Source organism: Ranitomeya imitator, chromosome 5, assembly GCF_032444005.1.
Source record: "Ranitomeya imitator isolate aRanImi1 chromosome 5, aRanImi1.pri, whole genome shotgun sequence".
NCBI classification, from domain to species: Eukaryota; Metazoa; Chordata; class Amphibia; order Anura; family Dendrobatidae; genus Ranitomeya; species Ranitomeya imitator.
This window is the reverse complement of record NC_091286.1, coordinates 32,888,393-32,906,369: the sequence shown is the minus strand read 5'-3', so window position 1 is coordinate 32,906,369 and position 17,977 is coordinate 32,888,393. Positions and strand designations below refer to the sequence as shown.

At 47.9% G+C, this 17,977-nt stretch overlaps 1 protein-coding gene across 3 annotated transcripts in view; it reads left to right on the top strand.

The window, feature by feature from the left end:
- Nucleotides 1–4,982: 4,982 nt before the first annotated feature.
- Nucleotides 4,983–17,977, top strand: part of CENPF (centromere protein F) — a 57,261-nt gene continuing 44,266 nt past the window's right edge. For all 3 annotated transcript variants that reach the window (XM_069768502.1, XM_069768500.1, XM_069768501.1), the window contains exons 1-9: nt 4,983–5,069; nt 12,570–12,740; nt 13,904–14,100; nt 14,203–14,315; nt 14,846–14,937; nt 15,048–15,345; nt 15,936–16,138; nt 17,550–17,675; nt 17,753–17,881. In XM_069768502.1, the coding sequence (XP_069624603.1) occupies nt 12,579–12,740; nt 13,904–14,100; nt 14,203–14,315; nt 14,846–14,937; nt 15,048–15,345; nt 15,936–16,138; nt 17,550–17,675; nt 17,753–17,881 (1,320 nt within the window). In that variant the 5' untranslated portion in view covers nt 4,983–5,069; nt 12,570–12,578. The remainder of the gene's footprint in view (nt 5,070–12,569; nt 12,741–13,903; nt 14,101–14,202; nt 14,316–14,845; nt 14,938–15,047; nt 15,346–15,935; nt 16,139–17,549; nt 17,676–17,752; nt 17,882–17,977) is intronic.

Genomic DNA, 17,977 nt, shown 5'->3' with positions numbered 1-17,977 from the left:
GCGTCAATTATGACACCCATCCATTATTAATCCAATAGTAGTAAATGGTTAATAAAACACACACATTAGGAAAAGTATTTTATTGAAATAAAGACCCAGGGTGTCTTATGCAGGTAAAATCCTGACCAAATCTGCACCTGTGGTCACTGGCAGGTCACCTGCGGTGTTCTTGCGTGTTTTGCTCATTGTAATAACATGCTGCATTCGGAAAAAACATGTGCGTTTTCACGGGTATGCCGCATGCGTTTTTTCCTGCATAGTGGAGACGGGATTTCATTAAATCCCCTCCACTATGCTGTAACATCTGGATGCTGCGGCTCAACGCAGCGTTTCCTGTACGTGGAAACATGCCCTTATTGTATATAAACCATGTCTCATATCCGGTCGGGTTTGAGAAGGAGAAATGAAAAGCCGGCAATTGAATTACCGGCTTATTATATATATATAATATAATATATATAATATAACGCTGGGAGCGTCACTCTGTCCGAAGCCTTTATAGACTGCGCAAGCGCCGGCGCAGTCTGGGCCTCACAGAGTGACGCTCCCAGGAGATCGCGGTATGCGTAAACACTGAACGCACACCACGATCTCCAACAGAGAAGCAGGGACCGCCAGGAGGGTAAGTATGAGCTATATTCACCTGGCTCCGTTCCACTGCTGCGCGCCGCCATCTTCCCGGTCCTCGGCCTGTGACCTTCAGTTCAGAGGGGGCGATGACGTGCTTAATGCGCGCCGGCCTTCGACTGACCAGTCACGGCCAGAGGACCGGGAAGATGGCGGCACACAGCGGTGGAACGGGGCCAGGTGAATATAGTAAGTGCTGGGGGGCATGAGCTGGCGGCGATACCGGCACCTGACCACCACAGCGCGCCTGCTCAGGCCCCCCAGCACTCGGCGCCCAGCGAACATAGGTGAGTATGGTATTTTTTTTTTTTTTTTTTAATATATATATATATATTGCAGCATACAGGGCATATACAATGGAGCATCTTATGGGGCCGTAAACCATAATGGAGCAGCGTATGGGGTATATGGATGGGAGCAGCAAATTAAAGAACGGTGGCGCAGGATGGGAGCAGCACATGTCAGAGCGGGGGCGCAGGATGGGAGCAGCACATGTCAGAGCGGGGGCGCAGGATGGGAGCAGCACATGTCAGAATGGGGGCGCAGGATGGGAGCAGCACATGTCAGAATGGGGGCGCAGGATTCGAACTCGGCTTCAGGAAAATGGCCGCCGCGATGTCCATCTGCGCACGCGCGGCCATTTTCCTGAAGCCCCGGGAAGCAGGAGACTCCATCTGCGCACGCGCGGCCTCAGGAAGATGGCCGCGCCCACCGAGAAACCGCTGAATAGCGGCGAGCGCGCTCTTTTTCTAAAGCTGCGCAGTGCATTCGGCACTTGCGCATGCGAGAAGCACTACGCCACCAACGGGAACATAAGCAAGATGTGGGGGAAGAAACAGGGCTGTGACCACGCCCATCCGACCTGACCAGCCTGATTGACAGGCGAAAAAGGCCACTTTTGTAAGGTATTTCGGCAGCATAGGTAGGGAATCAGGGGACAATAAATACCCTATTGTAAAGCACAGCTCAGGCCTTATTTAACGGTATTTTTTATCTCCTACTGAAAAAACGGGGTGACAGGTTCCCTTTAATAAAAATAAATAAATAAATCTATTTTTCCACAAATCTGTGCTTTAACTTTCCACCAGGGATTTTATTATATATATATTTGTCTAAGGGTCACTTCCGTCTGTCCTTTCTGTCACGGTTATTCATTCGCTGATTGGTCTCGCCAGCTGCCTGTCATGGCTGCTGCGACCAATCAGCGACGGGCATGGCCGCTCCTTACTCCCCGCAGTCAGTGCCTGTCGCCCGCATACTCCCCTCCGGTCACCGCTAACACAGGGTTAATGCCGGCGGAAACGGACCGCGTTATGCCGCGCGTAACGCACTCCGTTACCGCCGCTATTAACCCGGTGTGTCCCCAACTTTTTACTATTGACGCTGCCTAGACGGCATCAATAGTAAAAAATGTAATGTTAAAAATAATAATAAAAAAAACCTGCTATATTCACCCTCCGTAGCCGCTCGCGCCGGCCGCCATCTTCCAGTGGCAGAAGGACCTGCCATGACGTCACGGTCCTGTGCTGATACCAACCCTGGGACCGGAAGCTGCCGTGGACTACAAGGGGCTCTCGGAAAGGTGAGTATATGTTTATTTTTTTAATATGTGACAAACCTGGCTGGGCTATATACTACGTGGGCTGGGCTATATACTACGTGGGCTGGGCTATATACTACGTGGGCTGGGCTATATACTACGTGGGCTGGGCTATATACTACGTGGGCTGGGCTATATACTACGTGGGCTGGGCTATATACTACGTGGGCTGGGCTATATACTACGTGGGCTGGGCTATATACTACGTGGGCTGGGCTATATACTACGTGGGCTGGGCTATATACTACGTGGGCTGGGCTATATACTACGTGGGCTGGGCTATATACTACGTGGGCTGGGCTATATACTACGTGGCCGGGCAATATACTACCGTGTTTCCCCGAAAGTAAGACCCTGTCTTACATTAATTTTACCCCAAAAAGTCCCACCCTGTCTTACTTTCGGGGGAGGTCTTAAATTAGCCGAAAAAAAAAAAATGACAATTTTCAAATTCAGTACAGTACTTAACGTTACACCGTTCAACTGGAAAGCAGACAACAAATCAAAGTACGGTAACAGTAACACACTACGGTACGGTACTGTACGGTAATTGCCGTATACCCTCTGCCTGCATACCATAACAGTGCCGTATCCCACTGCACACAGCCCCATACCCCATAACAGTGCCGTATCCCACTGCACACAGCCCCATAACAGTGCCGTATCCCACTGCACACAGCCCCATAACAGTGCCGTATCCCACTGCACACAGCCCCATACCCTATACAGTACATGTTTCCCTACTTGGTTTTTAAATGCTGGACGTTTTCCTCTGCTGTGCGGCTGTGGGTGTGGAAGGCCTGTGCTGCAGGGAACGCTGTGCCAATCAGCAGGGAAACAGCGGTGACGTGGGGCTGGGGCGGCCAATTACAGCCCGAGCTGCTGGGCCAATCAGCACTCGAGCTGATTGGCCAATCAGCGCTCGAGCCGGTGGCCGGCGGTGACGTGGGGAGCAGGGGCGGCCAATGAGCTGTTGAGGTGGGTGGATTGCGGGGTTAACACGGCGAGTTAACCCCATGAGCGCTGGACCCGCCCAGCTGCACCTGAGGACACCTCTGGAGCCTGGGGACCCAATGGGGGACAGCGGCGGCCCAAAGGTAAGGGCCTTACATTTCACAGCGGCCCCCCCAACCCTGCCTTACATTCGGGGGAGGCCTTACATTGGAGGACCCCCCCGAAACCCCCACCCTGTCTTACTTTCGGGGGGGCTTACTTTCGGGGAAACAGGGTACGTGGCCGGGCAATATACTACGTGGCTGGGCAATATACTACGTGGCTGGGCAATATACTACGTGGCTGGGCAATATACTACGTGGGCTGGGCAATATACTATGTGGCTGGGCAATATACTACATGGCTGGGCAATATACTACGTCGCTGGCCAATATACTACGTGGCCGGGCTATATACTACGTAGCTGGGCAATATACTACGTGGCCGGGCAATATACTACGTGGCCGGGCAATATACTACGTGGCCGGGCAATATACTACGTGGCCGGGCAATATACTACGTGGCCGGGCAATATACTACGTGGCCGGGCAATATACTACGTGGCCGGGCAATATACTACGTGGCCGGGCAATATACTACGTGGCCGGGCAATATACTACGTGGCTGGGCAATATACTACGTGGCCGGGCAATATAATACGTGGCTGGGCAATATAATACGTGGCTGGGCAATATACTACGTGGCTGGGCAATATAATACGTGGCCGGGCAATATACTACGTGGCTGGGCAATATACTACGTGGCTGGGCAATATACTACGTGGCCGGGCAATATAATACGTGGCTGGGCAATATACTACGTGGCCGGGCAATATACTACGTGGCCGGGCAATATACTACGTGGCCGGGCAATATACTACGTGGCCGGGCAATATACTACGTGGCCGGGCAATATACTACGTGGCCGGGCAATATACTACGTGGCCGGGCAATATACTACGTGGCCGGGCAATATACTACGTCGCTGTGCAATATACTACGTGGCTGGGCAATATACTACGTGGCCGGGCAATATACTACGTGGACATGCATATTCTAGAATACCCCATGCGTTAGAATCGGGCCACCATAATTATATATCCGAAAATTTTTGCACAAAAAGGTTGTGATTTGTATTTTTTCCCCAGAACATGCAACTTTTTGTGCAAAAAAAAAAAGTCACCAAAAAAATTGTTACAACGGGAAAAATAAAAGCATTTTTATAAGTTTGGCACAAAAAAAAAGTTCATTAGTTTTCAAAAAAAAATCAACAAAAATCGTCAGTAAGTTATGAAATACCCAAAAACTAATCTTCATGGAGCCATTAACAGAAATATCGCATTCCAGCAGGATAGATCCGGTGTAGCGGGCGCAGGATCCAGTAACGTCCTCCAGAAAGGGAAATCTACCGGAATATCCCAGGCCCCACAGTCAGTCACAGCCGCCATTACCCGCCCGGCACCGACTCACTCACTACAGCACTGCAGGTCACGACAACGACGACATGTCGCGCGCCACCGTTTAAATTCTCTACGGTCTCCTCTCATTCGCTTTCCAGATTAAACCAATCGAATTCGTGTTCTCAGCAGCCAATCGCGCTCACTCTTCTAAATTCCCGGTGTTAAATTTGAACTAAAGCCACGCCTCCTCCGCTTTGTGGCTCAGATGGGCGGGACTATTTTGATGCGCTCTATCCAATGAGAGCGAGTGTTAGATCGCCCTTGGACCAATCATCGTGAGAGTATTCCTTAGGTAGGCGTTCCCGGCTGTTGACTGTTGGGGACGGCGCCGTTATCACACTGACTGCGGGTGAGATGTCGGCAGCCGGGCGCTGATCCCCCGGGTGACAGGTGAGCGCCCCCGGGTGAGGGAGGGGAGCATGACACCTTCACACACTGCCCACCGACCTGTCGCCCGATCCTATTGTTATCGATTACATCGAACATCTTAGTTTCCTGCCGGATGTGAATTCTTCCATGGAACTGACCTCAGCTTCTATGGGCAAGTGTCTGCCTGATGGTGGCACTACAAGTCTCAGCATGCACTTAACTCATTCATTTTTCCCCTTTTGCTGTAGTTTATCTATTTCCTTCTGTCGTTACTTTTTTTTTTAATGTGAACTGTAACTTTTATTGCTTCCATTCCGGCTTTTTTGTGATGTTTTTTTGCAAGGGAGTTCCAATTTATTTTTATATTTTGGGACGGACTAAACTGCATATTGGGATGATGGGCTGCAATACTAGACTCCACCACTAGATGGCAGCACATTTTACAAATGCAGCCCAGGAAATGACTTCTTGTAATATAGCAAGAAGGGAATTCAATGGAAATACTTAAATGAATCAGAACATCCACAGGGCTCAATTAAAGTTTAATACTAGAACCAGGGAAAAAAGATTGTAACTATATGGGATTATGTGTAGAATATCGGGTTACACACGCCTGGTGATATATCTCATCAACATCTCATAGGAATATGGGTATAACTATTGTTCTGTATGGGGATTATGGGTGAAATATCACATGTACACATGCCCAGGAACATACTTCATCTACTTCTGATAGGAATATGGGTATAATTATTGATCTGTATGGGGATTATGGGTGAAATATCACAAATACACATGCCCAGGAACATATTTCATCTACTTCTGATAGGAATATGGGTATAATTATTGATCTGTATGGGGATTATGGGTGAAATATCACATGTACACATGCCCAGGAACATATTTCATCTACTTCTGATAGGAATATGGGTATAACTATTGTTCTGTATGGGGATTATGGGTGAAATATCACATGTACACATGCCCAGGAACATACTTCATCTACTTCTGATAGGAATATGGGTATATCTATTGATCTGTATGGGGATTATGGGTGAAATATCACATGTACACATGCCCAGGAACATACTTCATCTACTTCTGATAGGAATATGGGTATAACTATTGTTCTGTATGGGGATTATGGGTGAAATATCACATGTACACATGCCCAGGAACATACTTCATCTACTTCTGACAGGAATATGGGTATAATTATTGTTCTGTATGGGGATTATGGGTGAAATATCACAAATACACATGCCCAGGAACATATTTCATCTACTTCTGATAGGAATATGGGTATAATTATTGATCTGTATGGGGATTATGGGTGAAATATCACATGTACACATGCCCAGGAACATATTTCATCTACTTCTGATAGGAATATGGGTATAACTATTGTTCTGTATGGGGATTATGGGTGAAATATCACATGTACACATGCCCAGGAACATACTTCATCTACTTCTGATAGGAATATGGGTATAACTATTGTTCTGTATGGGGATTATGGGTGAAATATCACATGTACACATGCCCAGGAACATACTTCATCTACTTCTGATAGGAATATGGGTATATCTATTGATCTGTATGGGGATTATGGGTGAAATATCACATGTACACATGCCCAGGAACATACTTCATCTACTTCTGATAGGAATATGGGTATAACTATTGTTCTGTATGGGGATTATGGGTGAAATATCACATGTACACATGCCCAGGAACATACTTCATCTACTTCTGATAGGAATATGGGTATATCTATTGATCTGTATGGGGATTATGGGTGAAATATCACATGTACACATGCCCAGGAACATACTTCATCTACTTCTGATAGGAATATGGGTATATCTATTGTTCTGTATGGGGATTATGGGTGAAATATCACATGTACACATGCCCAGGAACATATTTCATCTACTTCTGATAGGAATATGGGTATATCTATTGTTCTGTATGGGGATTATGGGTGAAATATCACATGTACACATGCCCAGGAACATACTTCATCTACTTCTGATAGGAATATGGGTATATCTATTGTTCTGTATGGGGATTATGGGTGAAATATCACATGTACACATGCTCAGGAACATACTTCATCTACTTCTGATAGGAATATGGGTATAATTATTGATCTGTATGGGGATTATGGGTAAAATATCACATGTACACATGCCCAGGAACATACTTCATCTACTTCTGATAGGAATATGGGTATATCTATTGATCTGTATGGGGATTATGGGTGAAATATCACAAATACACATGCCCAGGAACATACTTCATCTACTTCTGATAGGAATATGGGTATAATTATTGATCTGTATGGGGATTATGGGTAAAATATCACATGTACACATGCCCAGGAACATACTTCATCTACTTCTGATAGGAATATGGGTATAATTATTGATCTGTATGGGGATTATGGGTGAAATATCACAAATACACATGCCCAGGAACATAATTCATCTACTTCAGGAAATATGTTCCTGGGCATGTGTATTTGTGATATTTCACCCATAATCCCCATACAGATCAACAGATATACCCATATTCCTATGAGATGTTGATGAGATATACAGTGGGGCAAAAAAGTATTTAGTCAGTCAGCAATAGTGCAAGTTCCACCACTTAAAAAGATGAGAGGCGTCTGTAATTTACATCATAGGTAGACCTCAACTATGGGAGACAAACTGAGAAAAAAAAATCCAGAAAATCACATTGTCTGTTTTTTTTATCATTTTTTTTGCATATTATGGTGGAAAATAAGTATTTGGTCAGAAACAAACAATCAAGATTTCTGGCTCTCACAGACCTGTAACGTCTTCTTTAAGAGTCTCCTCTTTTCTCCACTCATTACCTGTAGTAATGGCACCTGTTTAAACTTGTTATCAGTATAAAAAGACACCTGTGCACACCCTCAAACAGTCTGACTCCAAACTCCACTATGGTGAAGACCAAAGAGCTGTCAAAGGACACCAGAAACAAAATTGTAGCCCTGCACCAGGCTGGGAAGACTGAATCTGCAATAGCCAACCAGCTTGGAGTGAAGAAATCAACAGTGGGAGCAATAATTAGAAAATGGAAGACATACAAGACCACTGATAATCTCCCTCGATCTGGGGCTCCACGCAAAATCCCACCCCGTGGGGTCAGAATGATCACAAGAACGGTGAGCAAAAATCCCAGAACCACGCAGGGGGACCTAGTGAATGAACTGCAGAGAGCTGGGACCAATGTAACAAGGCCTACCATAAGTAACACACTACGCCACCATGGACTCAGATCCTGCAGTGCCAGACGTGTCCCACTGCTTAAGCCAGTACATGTCCGGGCCCGTCTGAAGTTTGCTAGAGAGCATTTGGATGATCCAGAGGAGTTTTGGGAGAATGTCCTATGGTCTGATGAAACCAAACTGGAACTGTTTGGTAGAAACACAACTTGTCGTGTTTGGAGGAAAAAGAATACTGAGTTGCATCCATCAAACACCATACCTACTGTAAAGCATGGTGGTGGAAACATCATGCTTTGGGGCTGTTTCTCTGCAAAGGGGCCAGGACGACTGATCCGGGTACATGAAAGAATGAATGGGGCCATGTATCGTGAGATTTTGAGTGCAAACCTCCTTCCATCAGCAAGGGCATTGAAGATGAAACGTGGCTGGGTCTTTCAACATGACAATGATCCAAAGCACACCGCCAGGGCAACGAAGGAGTGGCTTCGTAAGAAGCATTTCAAGGTCCTGGAGTGGCCTAGCCAGTCTCCAGATCTCAACCCTATAGAAAACCTTTGGAGGGAGTTGAAAGTCCGTGTTGCCAAGCGAAAAGCCAAAAACATCACTGCTCTAGAGGAGATCTGCATGGAGGAATGGGCCAACATACCAACAACAGTGTGTGGCAACCTTGTGAAGACTTACAGAAAACGTTTGACCTCTGTCATTGCCAACAAAGGATATATTACAAAGTATTGAGATGAAATTTTGTTTCTGACCAAATACTTATTTTCCACCATAATATGCAAATAAAATGTTAAAAAAACAGACAATGTGATTTTCTGGATTTTTTTTTCTCAGTTTGTCTCCCATAGTTGAGGTCTACCTATGATGTAAATTACAGACGCCTCTCATCTTTTTAAGTGGTGGAACTTGCACTATTGCTGACTGACTAAATACTTTTTTGCCCCACTGTATCACCAGGCGTGTGTAACCCGATATTCTACACATAATCCCATATAGTTACAATCTTTTTTCCCTGGTTCTATTATTAAACTTTAATCCAGCCCTGTGGATGTTCTGATTCATTTAAGTATTTCCATTGAATTCCCTTCTTGCTATATTACAAGAAGTCATTTCCTGGGCTGCATTTGTAAAATGTGCTGCCATCTAGTGTTGGAGTCTAGTATTGCAGCCCATCATCCCATAATCCCAATATGCAGTTTAGTCCGTCCCTATATTTTTTGGGGGGGAGGTTTTAACTTTTGTATTTATTTTTTTACATGAATTCATATTTTTTTTATGTAAGTATATATATTTTTTAATTTTCGCTTTTTTTATTTTAAATATTAAACTATATGGATATATATATTTTTTTAAATTAATTTCCACTTTGAATTTCTGATGATTTAATCGCTCGCTTTCCTTTCACACTTGCACCAGATGGCGGCTGTAACGTCGCGGTAGGTGAAGGGGTTAAACCGTGGGGGATTGGAGGTGTCTCTGATCCTGGCTGTCTTTGGCTCCCCCTGGTGGATGGCTCTATAAATCATATTGGCGGTCACTGACCGGTCGCCATATTTACATCTTTGCGGGTCGTTCTGTGCTCCTTGCTGTCACATGACCTTTCCCTCTATCACCTCGACCTGATCCAAGTTCACACACAGCAGTAGTTTCTGCATCTAGTACTAGGAACAATGGCGAAGCGGCTGGAGCATGAGGCCATGTGACTGCTGTACAGAATGTTCATAGAGAGCGCTCCTTGGGGGTGTCGTCTGCCGCCGCTCATTGGGGGTGTCGTCTGCCGCTGCTCCTTGTGGGTGTCGTCTGCCGCCGCTTTTTGTGGGTGTCGTCTGCCGCTGCTCCTTGTGGGTGTCGTCTGCCGCCGTTCCTTGTGGGTGTCATCTGCCGCCGTTCCTTGTGGGTGTCATCTGCCGCCGCTCCTTGGGGGGTGTCGTCTGTCGCCGCTACTTGGGGGTGTTGGCTGCTCCGCTCCTTGCAGGTGTCGGCTGCTCCGCTCCTTCCAGATGTACGTTGTCGCCCCTCCTTGGAGGTGTCAGCTGCTCCACTCCTTCCAGGTGTAGGTTGTTGCCCCTCCTTGGAGGTGTCGGCTGCTCCGCTCCCTCCAGGTGTAGGCTGTCGCCCCTCCTTGCAGGTGTCGGCTGCTCCGCTCCTTCCAGATGTACGTTGTCGCCCCTCCTTGGAGGTGTCAGCTGCTCCACTCCTTCCAGGTGTAGGTTGTTGCCCCTCCTTGGAGGTGTCGGCTGCTCCGCTCCCTCCAGGTGTAGGCTGTCGCCCCTCCTTGGAGGTGTCAGCTGCTCCACACCTTCCAGGTGTAGGTTGTCACCCTTCCTTGGAGGTGTCAGCTGCTCCGCTCCTTCCAGGTTTAGGCTGTCACCCCTCCTTGGAGGTGTCAGCTGCTCCGCTCCTTCCAGGTGTAGGCTGTCGCCCCTCCTTGGAGGTGTCAGCTGCTCCGCTCCTTCCAGGTGTAGGCTGTCGCCCCTCCTTGGAGGTGTCAGCTGCTCCACACCTTCCAGGTTTAGGCTGTCACCCCTCCTTGGAGGTGTCAGCTGCTCCGCTCCTTCCAGGTGTAGGCTGTCGCCCCTCCTTGGTGGTGTCAGCTGCTCGGCTCCTTCCAGGTGTAGGCTGTCGCCCCTCCTTGGAGGTGTCGGCTGCTCTGCTCCTTGCAGGTGTCGGCTGCTCCGCTCCTTCCAGGTGTAGGTTGTCGGCCCTCCTTGGAGGTGTCGGCTGCCGCTGCTCCTTCCAGGTGTAGGCTGTCGCCCTCCTTGGAGGTGTCGGCTGCCGCTGCTCCTTCCAGGTGTAGGCTGTCGCCCTCCTTGGAGGTGTCGGCTGCTCCGCTCCTTGCAGGTGTTGGCTGCTCCGCTCCTTCCAGGTGTAGGTTGTCGGCCCTCCTTGGAGGTGTCGGCTGCCGCTGCTCCTTCCAGGTGTAGGCTGTCGCCCCTCCTTGGAGGTGTCAGCTGCTCCACTCCTGGCAGGTGTCGGCTGCTCCGCTCCTTCCAGGTGTAGGCTGTCGGCCCTCCTTCCAGGTGTCGGCTGCTCCGCTCCCTCCAGGTGTAGGCTGTCACCCCTCCTTCGAGGTGTCGGCTGCTCCGCACCTTCCAGGTGTAGGCTGTCGCCCTTCCTTGGAGGTGTCAGCTGCTCGGCTCCTTCCAGGTGTAGGCTGTCACCCCTCCTTGGAGGTGTCGGCTGCTCCGCTCCTTCCAGGTGTAGGCTGTCGGCCCTCCTTCCAGGTGTCGGCTGCTCCGCTCCCTCCAGGTGTAGGCTGTCACCCCTCCTTCGAGGTGTCGGCTGCTCCGCTCCTTCCAGGGGTAGGCTGTCGCCCCTCCTTGGAGGTGTCGGCTGCTCCGCTCCCTCCAGGTGTAGGCTGTCACCCGTCCTTCGAGGTGTCGGCTGCTCCGCTCCTTCCAGGGGTAGGCTGTCGCCCCTCCTTGGAGGTGTCAGCTGCTCCACACCTTCCAGGTGTAGGCTGTCGCCCCTCCTTGGAGGTGTGGGCTGCTCCGCTCCTTCCAGGTGTAGGCTCTCGCCCCTCCTTGGAGGTGTCGGCTGCTCTGCTCCTTCCAGGTGTAGGCTGTCGCCCCTCCTTGGAGGTGTCGGCTGCTCCGCTCCTTCCAGGTGTAGGCTCTCGCCCCTCCTTGGAGGTGTCGGCTGCTCCGCTCCTTCCAGGTGTAGGCTCTCGCCCCTCCTTGGAGGTGTCGGCTGCTCCGCTCCTTCCATGTGTAGGCTGTCACCCCTCCTTCGAGGTGTCGGCTGCTCCGCTCCTTCCAGGTGTAGGCTCTCGCCCCTCCTTGGAGGTGTAGGCTGCCGCTCCTTCCAGGTGTAGGCTGTCGCCCTTCCTTGGAGGTGTCAGCTGCTCGGCTCCTTCCAGGTGTAGGCTGTCACCCCTCCTTCGAGGTGTCGGCTGCTCCGCTCCTTCCAGGTGTAGGCTCTCGCCCCTCCTTGGAGGTGTAGGCTGCCGCTCCTTCCAGGTGTAGGCTCTCGCCCCTCCTTGGAGGTGTCGGCTGCCGCTCCTTCCAGGTGTAGGCTCTCGCCCCTCCTTGGAGGTGTAGGCTGCCGCCGCTCCTTACAGGTGTAGACTGTCACCCCTCCTTGGAGATGTAGGCTGCCGCCGCTCCTTCGAGCTGTCAGCTGCTCCCTCTCCTTCCCGCTGATGGTTTCCCACCACCTCACCCAGTTTGGGATCATGTACGTCACGTAGGCCGACAGTCGCGTCCTCATCACACTTGATACTTTTATTTGGCAGATTTACAAGTGTCCCTCACCCCCCATAGATCAGGACGATGAGTTGGGTGGTGGAGGAATGGAAGGAGGGTCTGCCTACGAGGAGCCTGCAGAAGATCCAGGAGCTGGAGAGTCAGCTGGACAAGATGAAGAAGGAGCGGCAGCAGCGGCAGCTCCAGCTGGACTCCCTGGAGGCCGCCTTCCAAAAACAGAGGCAGAAGGTAAAGGAGCGACGGCGAGACTCGCTTCCGGATGTCAGCTACAAATGCTACTCCCGCTGACAGCAAAAGAGATCTTAAAAATAAGGAGGAAAGGACACAAAGAAAACGAGAACGTCCCTTTCATGTGACAATTAAGGACAATGTCCGTCCTTGCAACTGTTGCTAATATACCCCCCCTGTTTTTGTACAAACAATGTGTCTCCATGGTAACAGACTACGAACACGCGCTGTGTAGTCTGACCCTACAGGCGTTGGCATACATTAACAAGAAGTAGTGGGCAGGAGGAAAGGAATATGGAAGCAGGATGAAGGTTTGTTTGGAGTCTGTAACCTTGGCAACACATTGGTCTGCTCAGAAGCTGCAGACCCAAAACTGTAAGACTTATTTTTTTTTAATAAAGACAAAGCTACTTCACTTTTTACTTTAGCCATAATGGAGAGAAATTAAAGAAAATGGATGGAAATGTGGAGAAATCTTTTAAAGGGATTGTGGCAATCAATTGAAGAAAAAAAAAAAAAAAAAACAAACAACTTGTGTGGCAATAATGCTTAGTCCCGGTTCCCTCCCAATACGTTAAAGGGATTATTCCCAACTTCCTCAATAGATATAGTCAGATAGGGCTTGTAATTACAAGCAGTTTTGCAATTTACAGCATGTTAACATTTTCAGCCGTTCTTGAGATATTAATATTTTTATTTTATTTACAGCTCGTTGCCTTGGATACCGACCACTGCTGCTGCTAAAAAAACAAAAAAAAAAAACCAGAATATGCACAGTGCTTACCAGCCAGCTCTTTTCTATTGAGCTTGTAATCACTGTTTTGGAGCTGGCCCAGGATTGCTGGACGGTGGTGCTTTTACCTCCTAATCTTGGCCAACTTAAGCGCAGTGCTTACAAGCTGGGAACCAGCGGTGGTCGGTCTCCAAGGTGTAAACAAAAGTGTTCATATCTCATGAACGGAGGCAAATTTTAAAAAGCCGTAAATTGCAAAATTGCTTGTTTTTACAAGCTCTATGCAACAATATCAATGTAAGAAGATGGGACTTATAACCCTTTAAGACTGGTTCCTTGTTAGTCTCTACTTTCAGATCCATCTTGACACAAGAATTTTTTTCTTATTTCAATTTTTGATTTTATTTTGGGTGGGGTATGACGTGAACAGGTGGAAAGTGAGAAAAGTGAAGTGGCGGCGCTGAAGCGGGAGAACCAGAGCCTGATAGAATTGTGCGACAACCAGGAGAAGACGCGGCAGAAGCTGAGCCACGAGCAGCAGGTGAAGGAGGCGCAGGTCAGCCTCCTGGAGGGGCAGCTGAGCGCTGGCAAGAAGCAGCTGGAGAATCTGGAGCAGGAGCTGAAGAGGTCGGCAAAGGAGGCCGAGACCCCCCCGGGGGTATTTGAAGTATTAGGGTCTATATAGTATTTTTTTAATGATGCCCTTATGTTTTTTTTATGTCCCTACAGATATAAGAATGACTTGGAGAGATACCAGCAGTCCTTTAACGCAGCGGACATGTCCGTATGTGTCACCCCCCAAAAAAGCTTTACTGTCTCATTCACACCTGTTAAACTGAACGGTAATTTTTTTAAACTTTTATATATATATATATTTATTATTCCCAACTTCACAAGCGGTTAGAGCTTGTAGAAATAATCACTTTTGCAATTTACTGCTTGTTAAAATTTTCAGCCGTTTTTGAGATATTAACTTTTCCAGATCGTTGCCTTGGAGACCGACCACCGCTGCTGAAAAACAAAACATGTCCAGTGCTTACAAAATCTTTTTTTATTTTATTGTTCTGCAAGTGCTGTTTTTGAAACTGGACAGTGTCGTCGGGGCTCGCTGTTACCTTTTAATCCCGATCAGGCTTCAGTGCAGTCAGTGTTTACAAGCTAGACAGCAGCAGTGGTCGGTCTCCAAGGCAACGGGCTGTAAACAAAAAGAAAAGTGAATATCTCAAAAACGGCTGAAAATTTTAACGATTAGTAAATTACAAAAGTGCTTGTATTTTCCAGCCCTATCCGAAGAAGCTTTTAGATGGTTTCAAAAGTCTACATACCCTTTAAATATATCATTAAGGCTGTAACCCGACCGGTATTTTGACAGATTCTAAATATGAGGAGCTGCAAGAAAACTATCAGAAGGAGGTGGAAGAGAGAAAGAAGCTGGAAGCGGAGTTAAAACTTCTCCAAATTAAAGTAGGTAAAATGGGATGTTTTGTCCCCCATACTTTACACTTCTGCTTTGCTTGTTTTTATTTTTCTCGCATTTTATTTTTGTGGGTTTTATTTTATTTTTTTTATGGCAGTTGATGAACCAGCCGACTCAGCCCCCGGCACCGAGTACAATGAATCACCGTGACATCGCTCGCCACCAGTCGTCCTCCTCTGTGTTCTCGTGGCAACAAGAGCGGACGCCGAGCCGCGTATCCTCCGGCAACCACGACGTCTCGGGGCTCAAGAGGAATTACACCGCTATCCAGTATCCGTGGGAGCAAGAAGAGACGCCGAGCAAGAGAGGATTCAAGTCCGACGGCGGAAACCACCGAAGTTTCTGCGAATCCGCCAACAATCCGGCAAACGATCTGCTCCGGAACCAGAACCAAGGTGACCTATAATTCGTTCCCTAAACTGGGGGTCTCCAACTGTTCCAAAACTGCCACCATCCCCTGACAGCTCTGATAGGAGTTGTAGACAGCTGGAGAGATGGCAGAGGTGTGAATACTTCCGCTGCTCACCTATCCCTGTTTTTGTAATTTTTTTCCTGATTTTTCATATATTTCACACACTTTACCCCATGTTGGGTCACTAGAGACTGTTTTTGGGTATTTTGACATTTAGTTACGGTTTTATTATATCTGATTTCCTCTGTAACTGGAGCTGGTACATGATCCCCGGTTACAGGGGAAATGCAGCCAGTAGAGCTGATCTGGGCCTTTTAGGACCCAGCAGCTCCTGCTCCCTCCTTATATTCAGTGATCACTTGATCGCTGGGATCAGAGGGGGATCTGCTGCCACCTTATACTGTATCAGTGATCGAGGAGAAGTCTCTGAAATGTGATGTAATTGCTCTTTTAGCGTTTTCCCCAATACACATTTCCAGTAAGAGTAGAAGAGGGATTTGCCGGTTCCGCAGCTTCCGTACCAGCGGCGGCTCGTGTTGATCGCTGGGTCATGTTTTTTTTTTTTTTCTGTAGAGCTGAGATCTAAAGTTAATGACCTGGAGCTTCGCTTCCAAGTCCAGGAAAAAGAGCTGAAGAACCAACTTCACAAACTGCAGGAGGCTCAGACGGTGCTGGACAAGACGCAGGCGGCGCTGAGCGACAGAGACAAGACGCTGGCCAAGTGCCGGGATGACCTGGCGCGGATGACCGGACAGTATGAGCAGTCAGTAGACAAGGTAAGAAAGTCTAATAGTGGTGACCTGTGCTAGGATCGGGGCCCCGACTCCACAGGAACACCAGAGCCCCAGCTTTAATGGACTGAACTGCAATACCAGGCTCGGCCACTACCAAACATACCGCGAGACCGAAGGGGGAGGAGGTGAGCTGTGACATCACCTATTGTGAATGGTGGATCCTGTGTTATCTACTGTATATAGAGGTGTTATCAGTCATTGTACAGGAGTAGGAGGTGAGCTGTGATATCACCTATTGTGAATGGTGGATCCTGTGTTATCTACTGTATATAGAAGTATTATCAGTCATTGTACAGGAGAAGGAGGTGAGCTGTGACATCACCTATTGTGAATGGTAGATCCTGTGTTATCTACTGTATATAGAGGTATTATCAATCATTGTACAGGAGGAGGAGGTGAGCTGTGATATCACCTATTGTGAATGGTGGATCCTGTGTTATTTACTATATATAGAGGTGTTATCAGTCATTGTACAGGAGGAGGAGGGGAGCTGTGACATCACCTATTGTGAGTGGTGGATCATGTGTTATCTACTGTATATAGAGGTGTTATCAGTCATTGTACAGGAGGAGGAGGAGAGCTGTGACATCACCTATTGTGAATGGTGTATCCTGTGTTATCTACTGTATATAGAGGTGTTATCAGTCATTGTACAGGTGGAGGAGGTGAGCTGTGATATCACCTATTGTGAATGGTGGATCCTATGTTATTTACTGTATATAGAGGTGTTATCAGTCATTGTACAGGAGGAGGAGGTGAGCTGTGACATCACCTATTGTGAATGGTGGATCCTGTGTTATCTACTGTATATAGAGGTGTTATCAGTCATTGTACAGGTGGAGGAGGTGAGCTGTGATATCACCTATTGTGAATGGTGGATCCTGTGTGATCTACTGTAGAGGTGTTATCAGTCATTATACAGGAGGAGGAGGTGAGCTGTGACATCACCTATTGTGAATGGTGGATCCTGTGTTATCTACTGTATATAGAGGTGTTATCAGTCATTGTACAGGAGGAGGAGGTGAACTGTGATATCACCTATTGTGAATGGTGGATCCTGTGTGATCTACTGTAGAGGTGTTATCAGACCATTATACAGGAGGAGGAGGGGAGCTGTGACATCACCTATTGTGAATGGTGGATCCTGTGCTATCTACTATATATAGAGGTGTTGTCAGTCATTGTACAGGAGGAGGAGGTGAACTGTGACATCACCTATTGTGAATGGTGGATACTGTGTTATCTACTGTATATAGAGGTGATATCTTTCCTAGGATTTGTTTTTTTTTTTTTTTATATAGATGGTGACATTGATTAAAAAAAAACACCAAAAATTTGTTTACAGAATCTATTGAACATAACAATTGAATGACGCTAATTTCCGTGTTTTCAGTGCTCGTCGACTGAGCAGAAGCTGAAGAAAGTTTCGGAAGAACTCATCTGTCAGAGGCAGAATGCAGAGAGCGCTCGTGTGACCCTGGAGCAGAAGCTGAAGGAGCAGGAGAAGGAGAATCAGCAGGTTCCCGTCCTCCTCCAGTGTGGTGTTCACGCTGAGCCGGCGGTCCCCGCTGTCAGTAACTTATCGCTGTATTGCAGGAGCTGATACATCGGCAGAACTCGCTGCACAATGTGGAGCAAGAACTGGAGCAGATGAGAAGCAGACTGAACCAGGAGGCCCAGCAGGCCAAGAACCAGTGCAATGCCCTCCAGGCCCAGCTCGACCGGGTATGAAGCTGAGCTGCCTTTAGTTTGCCAAGATGTCACAAGTGGAAAACCCTCAGTTGTTCCTCCTGGTTATGTATAAACGGGTGTTAACATTCC